Source organism: Zalophus californianus, chromosome 2 (genome assembly GCF_009762305.2).
Source record: "Zalophus californianus isolate mZalCal1 chromosome 2, mZalCal1.pri.v2, whole genome shotgun sequence".
NCBI lineage: Eukaryota > Metazoa > Chordata > Mammalia > Carnivora > Otariidae > Zalophus > Zalophus californianus.
In genome coordinates, this window is record NC_045596.1 from 83257407 (window position 1) to 83270025 (window position 12619).

The 12619-nt window shown below is 36.9% G+C and overlaps 1 protein-coding gene across 3 annotated transcripts in view; it reads right to left on the reverse strand.

Annotated features, from left to right (window-relative positions):
- Positions 1 to 8236, reverse strand: part of PPP3CA (protein phosphatase 3 catalytic subunit alpha) — a 449539-nt gene extending 441303 nt beyond the window's left edge. Inside the window, exon 1 of one of the 3 annotated variants that reach the window (XM_027598215.2) lies at positions 7987 to 8236. In XM_027598215.2, the coding sequence (XP_027454016.1) occupies positions 7987 to 8131 (145 nt within the window). In that variant the 5' untranslated portion in view covers positions 8132 to 8236. The remainder of the gene's footprint in view (positions 1 to 7986) is intronic. The other 2 variants (XM_027598214.2, XM_027598213.2) reach the window with 2 other exon arrangements.
- Positions 8237 to 12619: the final 4383 nt, after the last annotated feature.

Genomic DNA, 12619 nt, shown 5'->3' on the forward strand with positions numbered 1-12619 from the left:
GAATTCCAGGCTATGACTTCTACTTATCTGTAACTTCTATATTCTCTAAAATGAATATGTAGTTTTGTTTAAAATGAGAAGAAACATGAAAGATACTACATGCATGCTGTGAGAAATTATTTTTAAATTTGTAGAAAATAACAAAGAGTGAAACATACTTCTTACATTTTTGTATTGGACATATCAGTCACAAGGCCACCATGTCCAGCATCTTTCTCCACCTGAAAGTGCACCTCACTTCCATATCTCAGTGAAGCAACAGTGTTTTGTTTTGTTTTGTTTGCACATGAATAGGCACTGATTGAACTGGAAATATACCTGATCCAAACGTGCTCAATGTATGCTTGTGGGAATCCCTAACTTGTCAGGGTACAAAGGGCTTTTCCTAACTTAGGAGCTGGTGCTTCGATATCCCAATTATTCCAGTTCTCTGTGGAATTTGTAAGGAATGTGGTAGATTAATGGCCTTTTTTTTTCATGTTGAGAAGACAGATCATAGGAAGCAGTGAGTTTCCCCCCGCCCCCAAAAAAATGATTACATGAGAAGGGAGGGTGGGAAGAAGAAGAGGTAGAGGAAGAGAAGGAGAGGCTTGAGTTCATCCCCAGCAGGGGCTTGCCCTGATAGTTTGCAAATATTAATTTGCACATATCCTCAAGGTAACCTATGTAAATCTTCCACACTTACAGCCAAGAAATGCCAAGTGTTTACCTTCAGTTATGGGAAGGAAAGTTGATTGATGTAGTCACTCCTTGGATACTACATTTATTCTACTCCTATTTAGGCACATGTTACTAAGAGCTACTGGAGTGCAGAATAGCAGAGGAGATTGTCTTTTCGACTTTTTGATCTATATTCTCTACTCTGTATGGGTGTGTGGGTTTGGGGCACCTAACTATTTCAATCAGGTAGAAGTTATATTCTGAGGGGTTAAAAACAAGGGAATTGGGAGCTTCTATAATTGCCTCATTCTATGTTTTTTACCCTTCTTCCATACAAACAAGCTAAGATTAGAAGCAACGCTGAAAAAAATACACATTGAATTCAATAAATAGATTTTAATGAGGGTGCTAAACAAAAAAAATGTATTAATGCTATTAGAAAATTTCCTTAACACTTGAAAACAAGCAAAAGAGATTGCTGAAGGTGCTTTTAGGGCAGTGCCAGCTGGATTTTTTAGAGGTTGGATTCTTTTACCACTCCATAGGGCTGAGGTTAACCTGTGGATTTTTCTCTGGTAGAGATGCAAATAATTTCTTTCCTGTAGAAGAGACAACCCCAAAGGATATGGTTCATTGCTCTGTAAGAAATAAACCAGCTTTGTTTATCTATTTTAACCTAACAGTTTGACATTTAATTGCACATGTAAGTAGTTCCTCAAATGCTCTTTGACCTGGTCATAACATTTTACTGGTTCTCTCACTAATTAATGAATTGAATAAAATCCTTGACATGTGTTTATTTCACAGTTGCATGAAAATCTTGATTTTATCTTTTTTTTTTTTAATTGTACTTTAACAATGCTCTTCTCCATAAATCCTCTCTTTCTTTTGGGAAAAATATTCAGTATACTACAAGCTAACTACTGTAATTCCAGAATTCTTCCTTAATCCTAGACTTACCAATTTCTTCCTTACTATGACTCTTTTATATTTAAATAGAAATATTTCATATAGGTTTTAGCTTTTGTTGTATTTTGTATTTAATTGTTATGTGTACTTTTCCATCCCCATCAGATTTTGCTTGGCATAGAGCAGCCAGTTCTTCTGAGTTTCTTTTCACAATGCTTTAAAAACAGTAGGTGGTAAATAAATGCTTCTTGATACAAGCATTTAAGAGCCAATGCTTACTCCCTCAAAATGTCTTTTAAAAATTTGTTTAATCTGCAGGTCACTCTGTATCAACCCCTTTCAGTCACCTATAGTGATGAGGAATTCCACTGAGTTTTTTTTATTCCTTTACTTGCAGTTCCCACATGATGATGATGACATAACAGATGAGGTCATCTTTTTATATCCTCCTTTATTCCTTTTTCCTGTTGACAAATATTTATTGAGAACCTCCTGTGTTGTGCACTGATTTGGGATTTGAATATGTACATGAATTCAGGAAGCCATATAATAACTAGGAAGGATTGTTTGCTAAATATAGATTTAAAGCAAAGGGAGTTACCTGCTAAATTTCCAATTCCTAGTCTATTTTTTTTTTCAAGAATCAGGATGAAGAGAATGGAATAAAAACATCCTCCTCTTTGAAAAGTTTCCTTGAAAAACTTATAAATTCCGTCTAGTTAATTTTCCTATTTCATAGATTCAATGATGATTTATGCCTTACGATTTCCCACCCCCACTCTGATTTAATAATAAACTTCACAATTCTTCTACTTAAGGTAAACAATCTTGGTTTATAATCATCGCCATTTTTCAAAGGACCTGTCTCTACCAGTATTAATCTTTGCTTTTCTTAAGTAAAATAAGCCAAAATAAAAACAAAAAACCAATTTGTACTAGCATTTTTAAAAAGCAACAACAGCTAAAGCAAGAAGAAAACTGGGGGTGAGACCTTGAGGAGAAATGTTTTACTTTACATTATTATTTTGCTGTAAGCAATGGAATTGGTCATTCACCATAGAGAAAACAGAGTGTGAAAAAAAGAAAAGAAGTGAAAGTGAAATAAAATCATCCAATGTTATAGTTGACACACTGATCACTCCTTTTAATCCACACACTAACAAAGGAGTATTCAAATAAATTGACATGACATGGTGAGTCATGGACCAAAAAGTGTCAATTAACGTGTATGAGTTCATACAGCAGATTAAACTGCCTACAGACAGCCACTGACTCAAAGATTTGGGGCAGAAATGTCTTTGGCAACCACCTAGGAGAAGGTAAAAATTATTTTCAAAGTTAAGCAAACATTGTGGGTGGATCCATCAACAGCCAAAAATATTGAAGTTGGTAGTCATACTTCCATTGGCTTTGTGTGATTTCTGAGGCTAGCTGGCGGGAGGGGGCAAGGGTAGAGAATATTGCTGGAGTGAAATGATAGGGACTTTGGAAATGAAATCCAGAAAGGAAGAGCAGAATATCGCCGAGTATTGAAAGAGTACTTTTTCTGGTAATTCATTCAGAAGTTGTTCTCTTCCTGCTAAAATCCTCAGTGGTCTAAAAAAACAATTCTCACTGCTGCCCAAGATACAGAACAACTGTGGCAAGTAATTTTACATAGCTGACATTGGTGGAGTATTAGCATTCTTTTTATGCAGATAGGGTAACCTATAGGATATGAAATGGTTAGAGTTTTCAAAATATAGTTTAATCAAGCTATTCTTTTTGAAGTCTGAACTTTGAGCAAATACAGTATCAATTCTGGTCTGACAGGGTCACCATTGTTCCAGTCTGGTGTGTAATGCTGACCAGATGGCAGCACACAGGATAGTCATGATGAAGAAACACATGACAAAGTAAGTGGCCCCAGTATAGAGGGAGAGTCTATTATCTAATCACATTTAATCCTCATAATAAATCTTTGAAATAGGCATTATCATGCCCATTTCCCAGGTTAGGAAATTGAGGTTCAAAGAGATTAAAATATTTATTCAAAACTTAAAGACTGTTACATTTTTTTTCTACAGCTGAATCCCACTTCGTTACTCCGAGCTAAACATTCCATCACTTCTCTGGGGAGGAGGACGATATTTACCCACAAAACTAGTCTGTAACAACATACATGGTACAGGGGTACATTTATGCATGTATATGGATAATGGTTCTGCTGAGGAGAGAGATCGGTTTGCATGCAACAACCTGACTCTAACTACTGAAGAGAGCCGCAGAATGTAGAGGCAGGATGGCAGGGTCTGTCTGGAATGAGTGCACAAACTGGAGAAACCAGTGGAAGAATTAGAACTGCCCTGAGGACTTCAGTCTCAGAGACTTATGTGCTTCTCCTGCAGTCACTTGTCTTTCCATTCAAATTTTCACATCCCTAGTGAGAAACTCTTCATGACTTCAGCCATTTTAGGTGGAGGTCAAGCTGGCTCCTTTGAGATATGTGAGAGGCGGCGTTAGCAACACTGATACGGTAACTGGGGATAATTGTTACTTCTATATGTGATACGTATATAAGTGCACATACAGAAGCATATATTTGTGTTTAATTCTGGTAAAGTATAAAGACTGAATTACAAACTTTATACCTTACCAATTTGAATTAAAAAAAATCAAGATTTTTTTTAAATCTAGGATTTAATTTCTAGATATTAAGAAGAGGTATACAAACGACGGACTAAAATTAATATTCTGCAGTAAGACTTTCCTGCCCCAAATGAGCAAATCAAGTCCCTAAAACTTGAACCTGAATCTTAAACCTGAACAAGACCTAATGTTTTTTCAGAGGTTTTAGACTTAACACTATACAAAGTGCTTGACAGACCACTAATTTCCTTCCCATCTATCCATCAGTCTTTCCTCATAAAATGAGCATAGATGCTTAGCCCAAGAGAATACCTAGGAGCAGTACTAGTGTTTTTAATTTAATGAAACTAGATTTTTCAGAAACAAAAGGGGTTTGGGCACATTAACAACCACTAAGGACTTTGTTACATGTTTCACTTTTAAAATATTTTAGTTATATCATCGACATGAATTTAGTTGTTCCCACAGATTTATCCCTTAAGTGTCTCTTCTGATTTCTAGGAACATCTTATCATGTTTCCTAGAAAGGAACAATGTACTATAATTGACATTGATAAGATCAATTTGGCTATACCCTGGGAGTGACACATTTCACTATCTTCTATCATTCTAGTTTCTTCTTCTTGTACCTTCCTGTAGAACTGATAGGTGCAAAACCAAAAAAGTTTCTTCATAGTAAATACTGAGTTTTCTCCAAACACAAAATTATTTGAATATAACAAGACAGTAGTGGAAACGAATTAGGGTTCCTTAACTTTGGGGGGGGCTTAAAGAAGAGATGGAATCCTGTGGAGGAGACATTTTGTTTCCTCATGTTCAAGGGCACATGGCTCTGCTCACTGAGCTCTGAGAAGTAATCAGTAATCAATTTCTCTTTATTGACGGATTTTCTGTTGATTATCAAAGCAACCCTCGAACGGAAGTCAGAATTATGATGTGTCAATTTCATATTAAGGAACATGAAAACACAGAATTCTGTCCTCCAGAAACATTCATCTAGCATGCCAACCAAACGCCTGGAACTTGAAGCCTCTAAGCACCATTTTCCTGGATACAGCTCCTACTGCTTGTTCCTACTTGTTAATTCTGGAAAACTGCAAGAAAGCAAGATGCCAATCATAGGGTAACTGCCCTTTGGAATACCATCTCCTTTGAGGCTTTACTTACTAGCAAGTGTTTCTGATGAAAGTTGCTACATTTTCTGATGACTTCTGAGTTAGCTACTAGTAAAAAATAAGTACTAGTCAAGGTAAACTTTAATACAGCTGATTTCTGAGAGCTCTGTGGGCTGTGTATGTCTATGTGTGGGGGACAAGGGAGGAGGTCGGTAACTCCCTTAGCCAGATTTTTCAGTTATCACCTATGGGAGTTTCCAGAATCTTAAAAGGCAGCGAATACACCCTATGTGTAAACTGTATTTTAAATAGGTTAAGACTTACACCATCGTGAAGAGAAATGGAAGAAAATATCCATATCCTTTCAATCTTGGTTAAATTGCAAAATATCCAGAAGCCCGGGAACTTCCTACTTGATACACTCTTGCCCAGAATGCAAGCCCTGGATTATATATTTCTTCCCCAGTCGATATCCTAAGTAGGTGCCCATTCTTGCAAATGGCTTATCATGCTGCCTCACCAAAAGGGTAGCAGACATGTCTCTGTTATGTACAGTCCTTTTTTCCTTCCAGATGGATCTGAGTCATGATCTGAGTCCCAAAGCTAAAAATAGTATATTTATGACAGGATTTTATGTAACCTGGCTTTTCACCTGTCAAAGGGTAGGGGTGCAAACATTCTCAGAAGACAATCTCTGTGGAAATGGACTCTCTCCATTGGTTCCCTATAGGATGGCCTGAAGAATGTAAGGGCATCTCTTAATCCACTGTAACATTGTCACTCTGTCACAGGGAAGAAGTCGTACCAATAAAAGCAAAACAAATGCAGTTGCTGTAGTACAAAGCAGTTGTTAAGAGTTTTAACTTGGACATCTAGCAAAATCTGGGCTGCCATTTATTAGTTAGATGTGCAACACTAGGCAATTAATTCAGCCTCTCTAAATCTCAGTGTCCCCATATATATAGATGATATCATGTATTGCATGGGAATTGGGGAAGATAAAATAAATAAACAAGTAGCACTAATAGCATATAATAGTCTAGCATATAATAATGTTAGCTAGGTTATTATTGCTGTTGTTACCAGCACGACTGTATTAAAATCAGGAGATTGAATCTAATGGCCCACAATATTGGTCACTCTTATTATAGCTACATACATGTAGTCTTTGTGTGCAACAATGACATTCTGAACTCTCTAAATGATTTGTTTAGCTACAATCACCATTGATTCCAGTACTATATATGTTCTTATCCGGTTTCAACTGAGCGTGTAATTAGAATGTTTTATAAATTATCTTGTGCCTCTATTGATTCCTGTTTTTAATAGCATGGATCATTGCTTGGAGGACACAATATCTGTATAAACATTGAACTTCACAGTTAATGAAGAACTATGAACAGAATTATTTCATACTATTTTTTAAATTTAAAACTCTTACATATCATATTAGCCCTTTGTGAAAATCCAGCCCACTGAATTACAAATCCCTGTGAAATAAAGAGGACAAACCACCATCTCTTCAGGGAAAATAAGTACAGTGTGGGCCAGAGTACTTGTCCACAAAATAAGAACAGGAAACAGAATTAGAAATGGTTGTTAAGGCCCCAGACTAGGTTCAGTTTTCCATGCAATAAAACAATGACCACCCAATCTTTTCTTCCAGGATCTCTTTCTGCATTCTAATTAGATTTAGTGAAGCAACTTTCACCATTCAGCTTCTCTTTTTCAGTTCTCTCCACAAAATTCCCAGGAATTAGAGCTTTGTTTCTTTCTCAGAATTCCTCAGCTGTTACTCTACCGAGGCATTGCTCCTTAAGCCTTCCCTAGCCTTTGACCTAGTAAATTACTAAAAACTACAGGAGGGAGATGGGAAAGGAATGGTAAGAAAAGATGAATTGACCAGGACACATTAGAGAAAAGATACTCACAAGTCATGATAAAAAGAGATAAAGGATAAATGTAGATATCATGCACTTAATTATAATAACATGATTCAACTTCAAAAGGTACAAAGAAAAGCATAGTAAAAATTCTATATCTTATCTCTGTCTAGCCATCTAGATCTTTTTGTCCAGAAGCAAAGTGACCAGTTTCTTATACACCTATATATTTTTCCACATCTGCATCTTTCTCCATATCAATATTCACAAATGGTAACATACGATATACTCTGCACTACACTTTGCTTCTTTCATTTAAAATACAAATTTGAAGATTATGCCATATTAATACCTAAAAATCCCCCTAATTCTCTGTACAGCAGCAATAATATCTATTTAAACAGTCTCTAGGGCGCCTGGGTGGCTCAGTTGGTTAAGCGACTGCCTTCGGCTCAGGTCATGATCCTGGAGTCCCAGGATCAAGTCCCACATCGGGCTCCCTGCTCGGCAGGGAGTCTGCTTCTCCCTCTGACCTTCTTCCCTCTCGTGCTCTCTATCTCTGTCTCTCTCAAATAAATTTAAAAAAAAATCTTTAATAAAAAAATAAAAAAAATAAACAGTCTCTATGTATTGATATTCAGCTTTTCGCCAATACTAATACTGCATTGAACAACCTTGAACACATCTCTCTGCACATATGTGAGTATGCATAACTCAGTGTTCATTTCTGGAAACAGAAGCTGCTATATTTTAGCAAAGCACGGGTTTAAAAAAGCAAGTTCTGTACTTACAAATCATTAGAGGGCTTTGGCACAGCGGGAACAATGAACTCTTAGGATGATCCTCGAGGAGTATCTCAGAATTGACAGGCCATGGGAACTCTTCTGCAATCTCTCCAGCTATTCCTGCAATATTGAGTTCCAAAACACATCTCATAGCTGTGATTCAGGGATCAGGAAGCCAAAATCAAGAAAAAATTGCCACCACTGAAACTGCCTTTTTGTAAAATAGTAGAAAGAAGTAAAATCTGGCTTCGTGTGCATTTCTGCCTTCTAAACCTACTTGATTACATGTAATTGATGGAACCTAATTTACTTTTAGAACCCTGACCCATAGGAATTTGGGGAATAATGATTTTGGTTTTCTAGACTCTGCAGCAATATAAGAAGGCACTTTAGAAAAAGGCAGGAATCAAGGGTGTGTGAGTCACACCAAGAGAGAATACAGCTGTCACTTTAATTGATGATGTTGTTCTAAAGAATTCAGAAAAATCTCATACAGAAACACTGAAGTTAATATTACTAATTGAAATGAATGGTTTTTGTTGACATTTTTGACTACTCTGGGTCAGAGCAACACCCACCTCCAATGCTCCCCAGCAATTTCCCCAACACATTCCCTTTACCCAAAGAAGATGGCCCCAAAGAAGCAGAAAGAGTTTCCTCTAGAGCAGAAAGAGTTTCCTCTAGTTTCCCCAGGGGAGCTCATGTACCCCCCCCCCCACCACACACACACCTCAAGCCATGGACATTCACATAAGAAAGCAGCAGCGGGATTCAAGTGTGATAGCAACGCTGCATGTTCCTGGTGGGGTAAAAACAGTGGAGAAAAAGGGAGAAAGGAATACCAAGAAGCTAGCTACATGATATAATGTTTGGTTCTTGGAAGTAATCATGTTAAAGGGATCTTCTTATAAAAGTTGTCAAGAGTCACTATAATGGGCAGAAGTGAAGACACAGTGTAAGCAAAAGGGCATGATAAGCCATTGTTTAGAATATAAGGTAATGGCCCATGATGTTCATAAGCAATCAAAGTATAGAAATAACGCATGGTGACTGCTGTTATGCACTTGTAGAAATGAAGAATTGCATGATTATGCTGCTATTAAACTAGAATGGTTAAGATAGGAGCATGTACTTATTCACTGTTTGCATGTAGAAGACAACAAAGCATGGTATGAGCAGGGGCACTGTGGAGGAACTCCCAGAGAGAATATATTACACTCTTCTCAAAGGAGACTTTAAGTACCAATACTACAACTTTGATGGAGAACCATCATTCCGTGGAGAACTGTGGTCTGATTTTTCTGAGAGTTTCTTGGAAGGGATAAGTACTAGTACCTGAGCTAGGTTTTAATCTAAGGCTGGCAAATCCATTCTTTCATTTTCTCAGGCCAAAATACTTGGTGTCATCTTTGACTTAGAGTTTGCTTCCTTTAAAAAAAAACTTAAAAAAATTTTAATTGTTGTAATATATGCATATCATAAAACCTATCATCTTAATCACCTCTGTGTAAAGGTCAGTGGTGTTAAGTACATTCACACTTTTCTGCAAAGAATCTCCGGAATTCTTTTCATCTTGAAAAACTGAAACTCTATATCCCTTCAACAACAATTCCCTATTTCCCCCACCCCCAGCCATGGCAACCACCATTCCAGTTTCTCCCTCTGTGCATTTGACTACTGTAGGTACCTCATATAACTGGAATCAAACAGTATAATAATGTCTTTTTGTGGCTGGCTTATTTTACTTAGTGTAAGATCCATCCATCTTGTAGAATATGCCAGCATTTCCTTCCTTTTTAAGGCGGCTTGTTTGCTTCCTTTGGACTCACTTTTCTCTCTCCCAATCTACATCCAGTTATTATGAGATCCTCTGAATATACCTTCAAAATTAATGCAGAGCTGGCCACTTCTCACTACTCTCACTGCTACCACGTGGTCCCAGCAGCCATCATTTCTCCCCTGGGTTCCTGCAAATGTTCCTCTGCTTCTTTCCTTGCTCTTTTCAACCAGGCACCCACAGCAATCGTTTAAAAATCAGGTCACTTCTTTGTTCAAAATTCTGCAATATCTTCTCGTTTTGCTGAGAAAAGAAGCCAAAATCCATGCCTACAAGGCCTGGGAAGGCTGCTAGCTCACCATCACCACCTTTGTCCCCCTCCTGCTCTCCTTTGTCCTTCCCACCCCTCTACCCTCATCATCCTCACTTCCTTATTCCTGGAACAGGCAGGCAAGATCTAGCAGCAGTGTCCTTGCACTACTGTTTCTCTTGCTAGGTATCTCTGTATGATAACTCTATTATTTCCTGTAAGCATTTTGTCAAATATAAGCTTAAGAAAACCTAACGTCATCACCTCATTGAAAGTACAGCCCACCCTACTACACAAACTCCCTTAACCCCTTCACCATGCCTTTTGTCCTCTGACAATTACCAGCTTTTAAACTGCTATGTAATCTACTTACTTATTGTTTTAATAGTTTATTATCTGTATCCCCTTGCCAGGGGGATACCTTTACCTGTTTTGTTCATCAATGTATCTCAAACATTGAGAGCCATGCCTGGCACACAGTGGGTGTTTAATAAACGGATGACTGTTTTTACTGGGAAGATCACGTTTTCACTCTGAGACCAGGTTGGGCAGATGCTCTAATAGTTCATATAAGGCTGTAATAGTATGTGAGTGAAGAGGGAAGCAACTAAATGCTCCCTATTTCTAGTCCCGCTTCCAGCCACATTTTCACACCATTAGTGCTTGCTTGCTTTTCAGAGTCCACTGAAAAGGAGTGTGGTGCAAGTTAGGGGCTAGAGTCTAACATTCTCCAAATTCCAATTCTATTATCTACTGACTGAATGGCTTGGTGGAAGTTAGACTTTTTATACCTTAGTTTCTTCATCTATGAAATGGGAATACCATGAGTTGGGTATTCCTCATACATTATGAGAATTAAATGAGATAATGTATGTAAAATGCTGAGCACTTTGTGAGAATAATGATAAAGCGCTTAAAGACAATGCATTTAGGGTGTTGTGCATTCCTCTATAATCTCACGTACAATTTTAATTTGCTTAATAAAATTCTCATTATATAGGTAGTATATAAACCATCTAAGCTTAGATCTGAATTAGCAAGAACTCTGAAATACTAATATATGAATTATTTTACCATTTGCGAATTATCAGAAGTTAAATCCATATTCATATTCAAGTGAAAGTTAAAAAAATATGATCAAATATAGGAGAATTTTGATTGTCTATTTAGCTTTTCTATAGTGCTAATTATCAAGATATGACTCATTATACCTCCAACTCAATGGCATTTTCTCCAAAAAATATTACAAATAATGAGCTTTTCATAGGTTCACCTTTCAAACAATATTATTTGACACTTCTTTTCTATTGCTAACAAAGTTTTTTTTCTTGGGTAGTCCATCTGGATTATACCAGTTTAACTTTTTAAATTTGCTATTTCCAATTAGCTTCAATTTGTCAGTTACACATCTGAATTAAGCACTTGTACTAGATATCAATCACCTTTGGGAACAAATATTTGCATAACTGATTAGTAACTCTTGATAATGTGGTAATTTCTTCAAGAACATCTTTTTATTAAATGCGGGGGTTGAAACCACTTGGAATATATTTTTTTTTCTTATATAAATCTGGCTTTCAATTTTTGAACCCATTACCCTAATGTTCCGTGCTATTTCCCATTTGAAAACTCATTTTACGTGTGGGTATTTGAAATGATCAGAGATATTACCAAGAAAATGACCAATAAGCCATAAAGCTACTCAACTCATTACTCGTACAATTTATTTATTGCTGGGAAAGTTTCATTTTAGATTAGTTTGGAAGAGAATATGAGTGTATATGTAGCAGTTCTCTGAGTGCAAGGACTTATTGTCCTATCCATAATTTATTTAGAGTTCCTGTACTCGTTGTTAAATAAGTGTGAAATTAAAGTCATCGTGTTTAAAAATGTAGTACAGAAATCTGAACTTTCAATGGAATCAGATAAGAAATCTGACAAATGTGCCCAAAAGCAAAGCCTTTATTTCATTCTCCCTTCTTGCATAAGAAAGCTGTTCACCTCCAAGTAAGACACTTCAATCTACAACTTCACCAGTATGTGGAACAGCATAGAAAAAGACCCAAGAAAAGCTTTCTGCAAAGAGGCTTCCCCAAACAGGAAACATTAAATCTTTCTACCAAGACTGAAAGAATTAAACCCAAACCAAGGACTTAAATAGTGTCTAACCAGGGTGATTTCAATCTGAATTTGAACTTTTCATCGTTTTCTGATAATTGCAGAGGATTCTGAATCAGTTACAGGAGATCTTGGTCAAACTCTTTTACATGTAACATCTTTTTTAAACTTGTTAAACAAAAGCAAAAGAGGCAGATGGCAGAGTGGCATTCTGTGACCTTCTGTTGGCTAGAAAGGAAGGCCCCATCTCTTAATCCTTAGAAAGTTTCAGATAATCACCAAAACAGATTTCAGGTCGCTTCAGAGTGTATTGACTTTTCACTTTGGCCAATAAGTGGCATGATGGTACAGCCTATTTTTCTTTGGCTTTCAGTGGGATTAAAAGTTCTCCTTGAATGTTTCAAAAACTTGTAAGAAGTGCGTTAGAGTAGCTA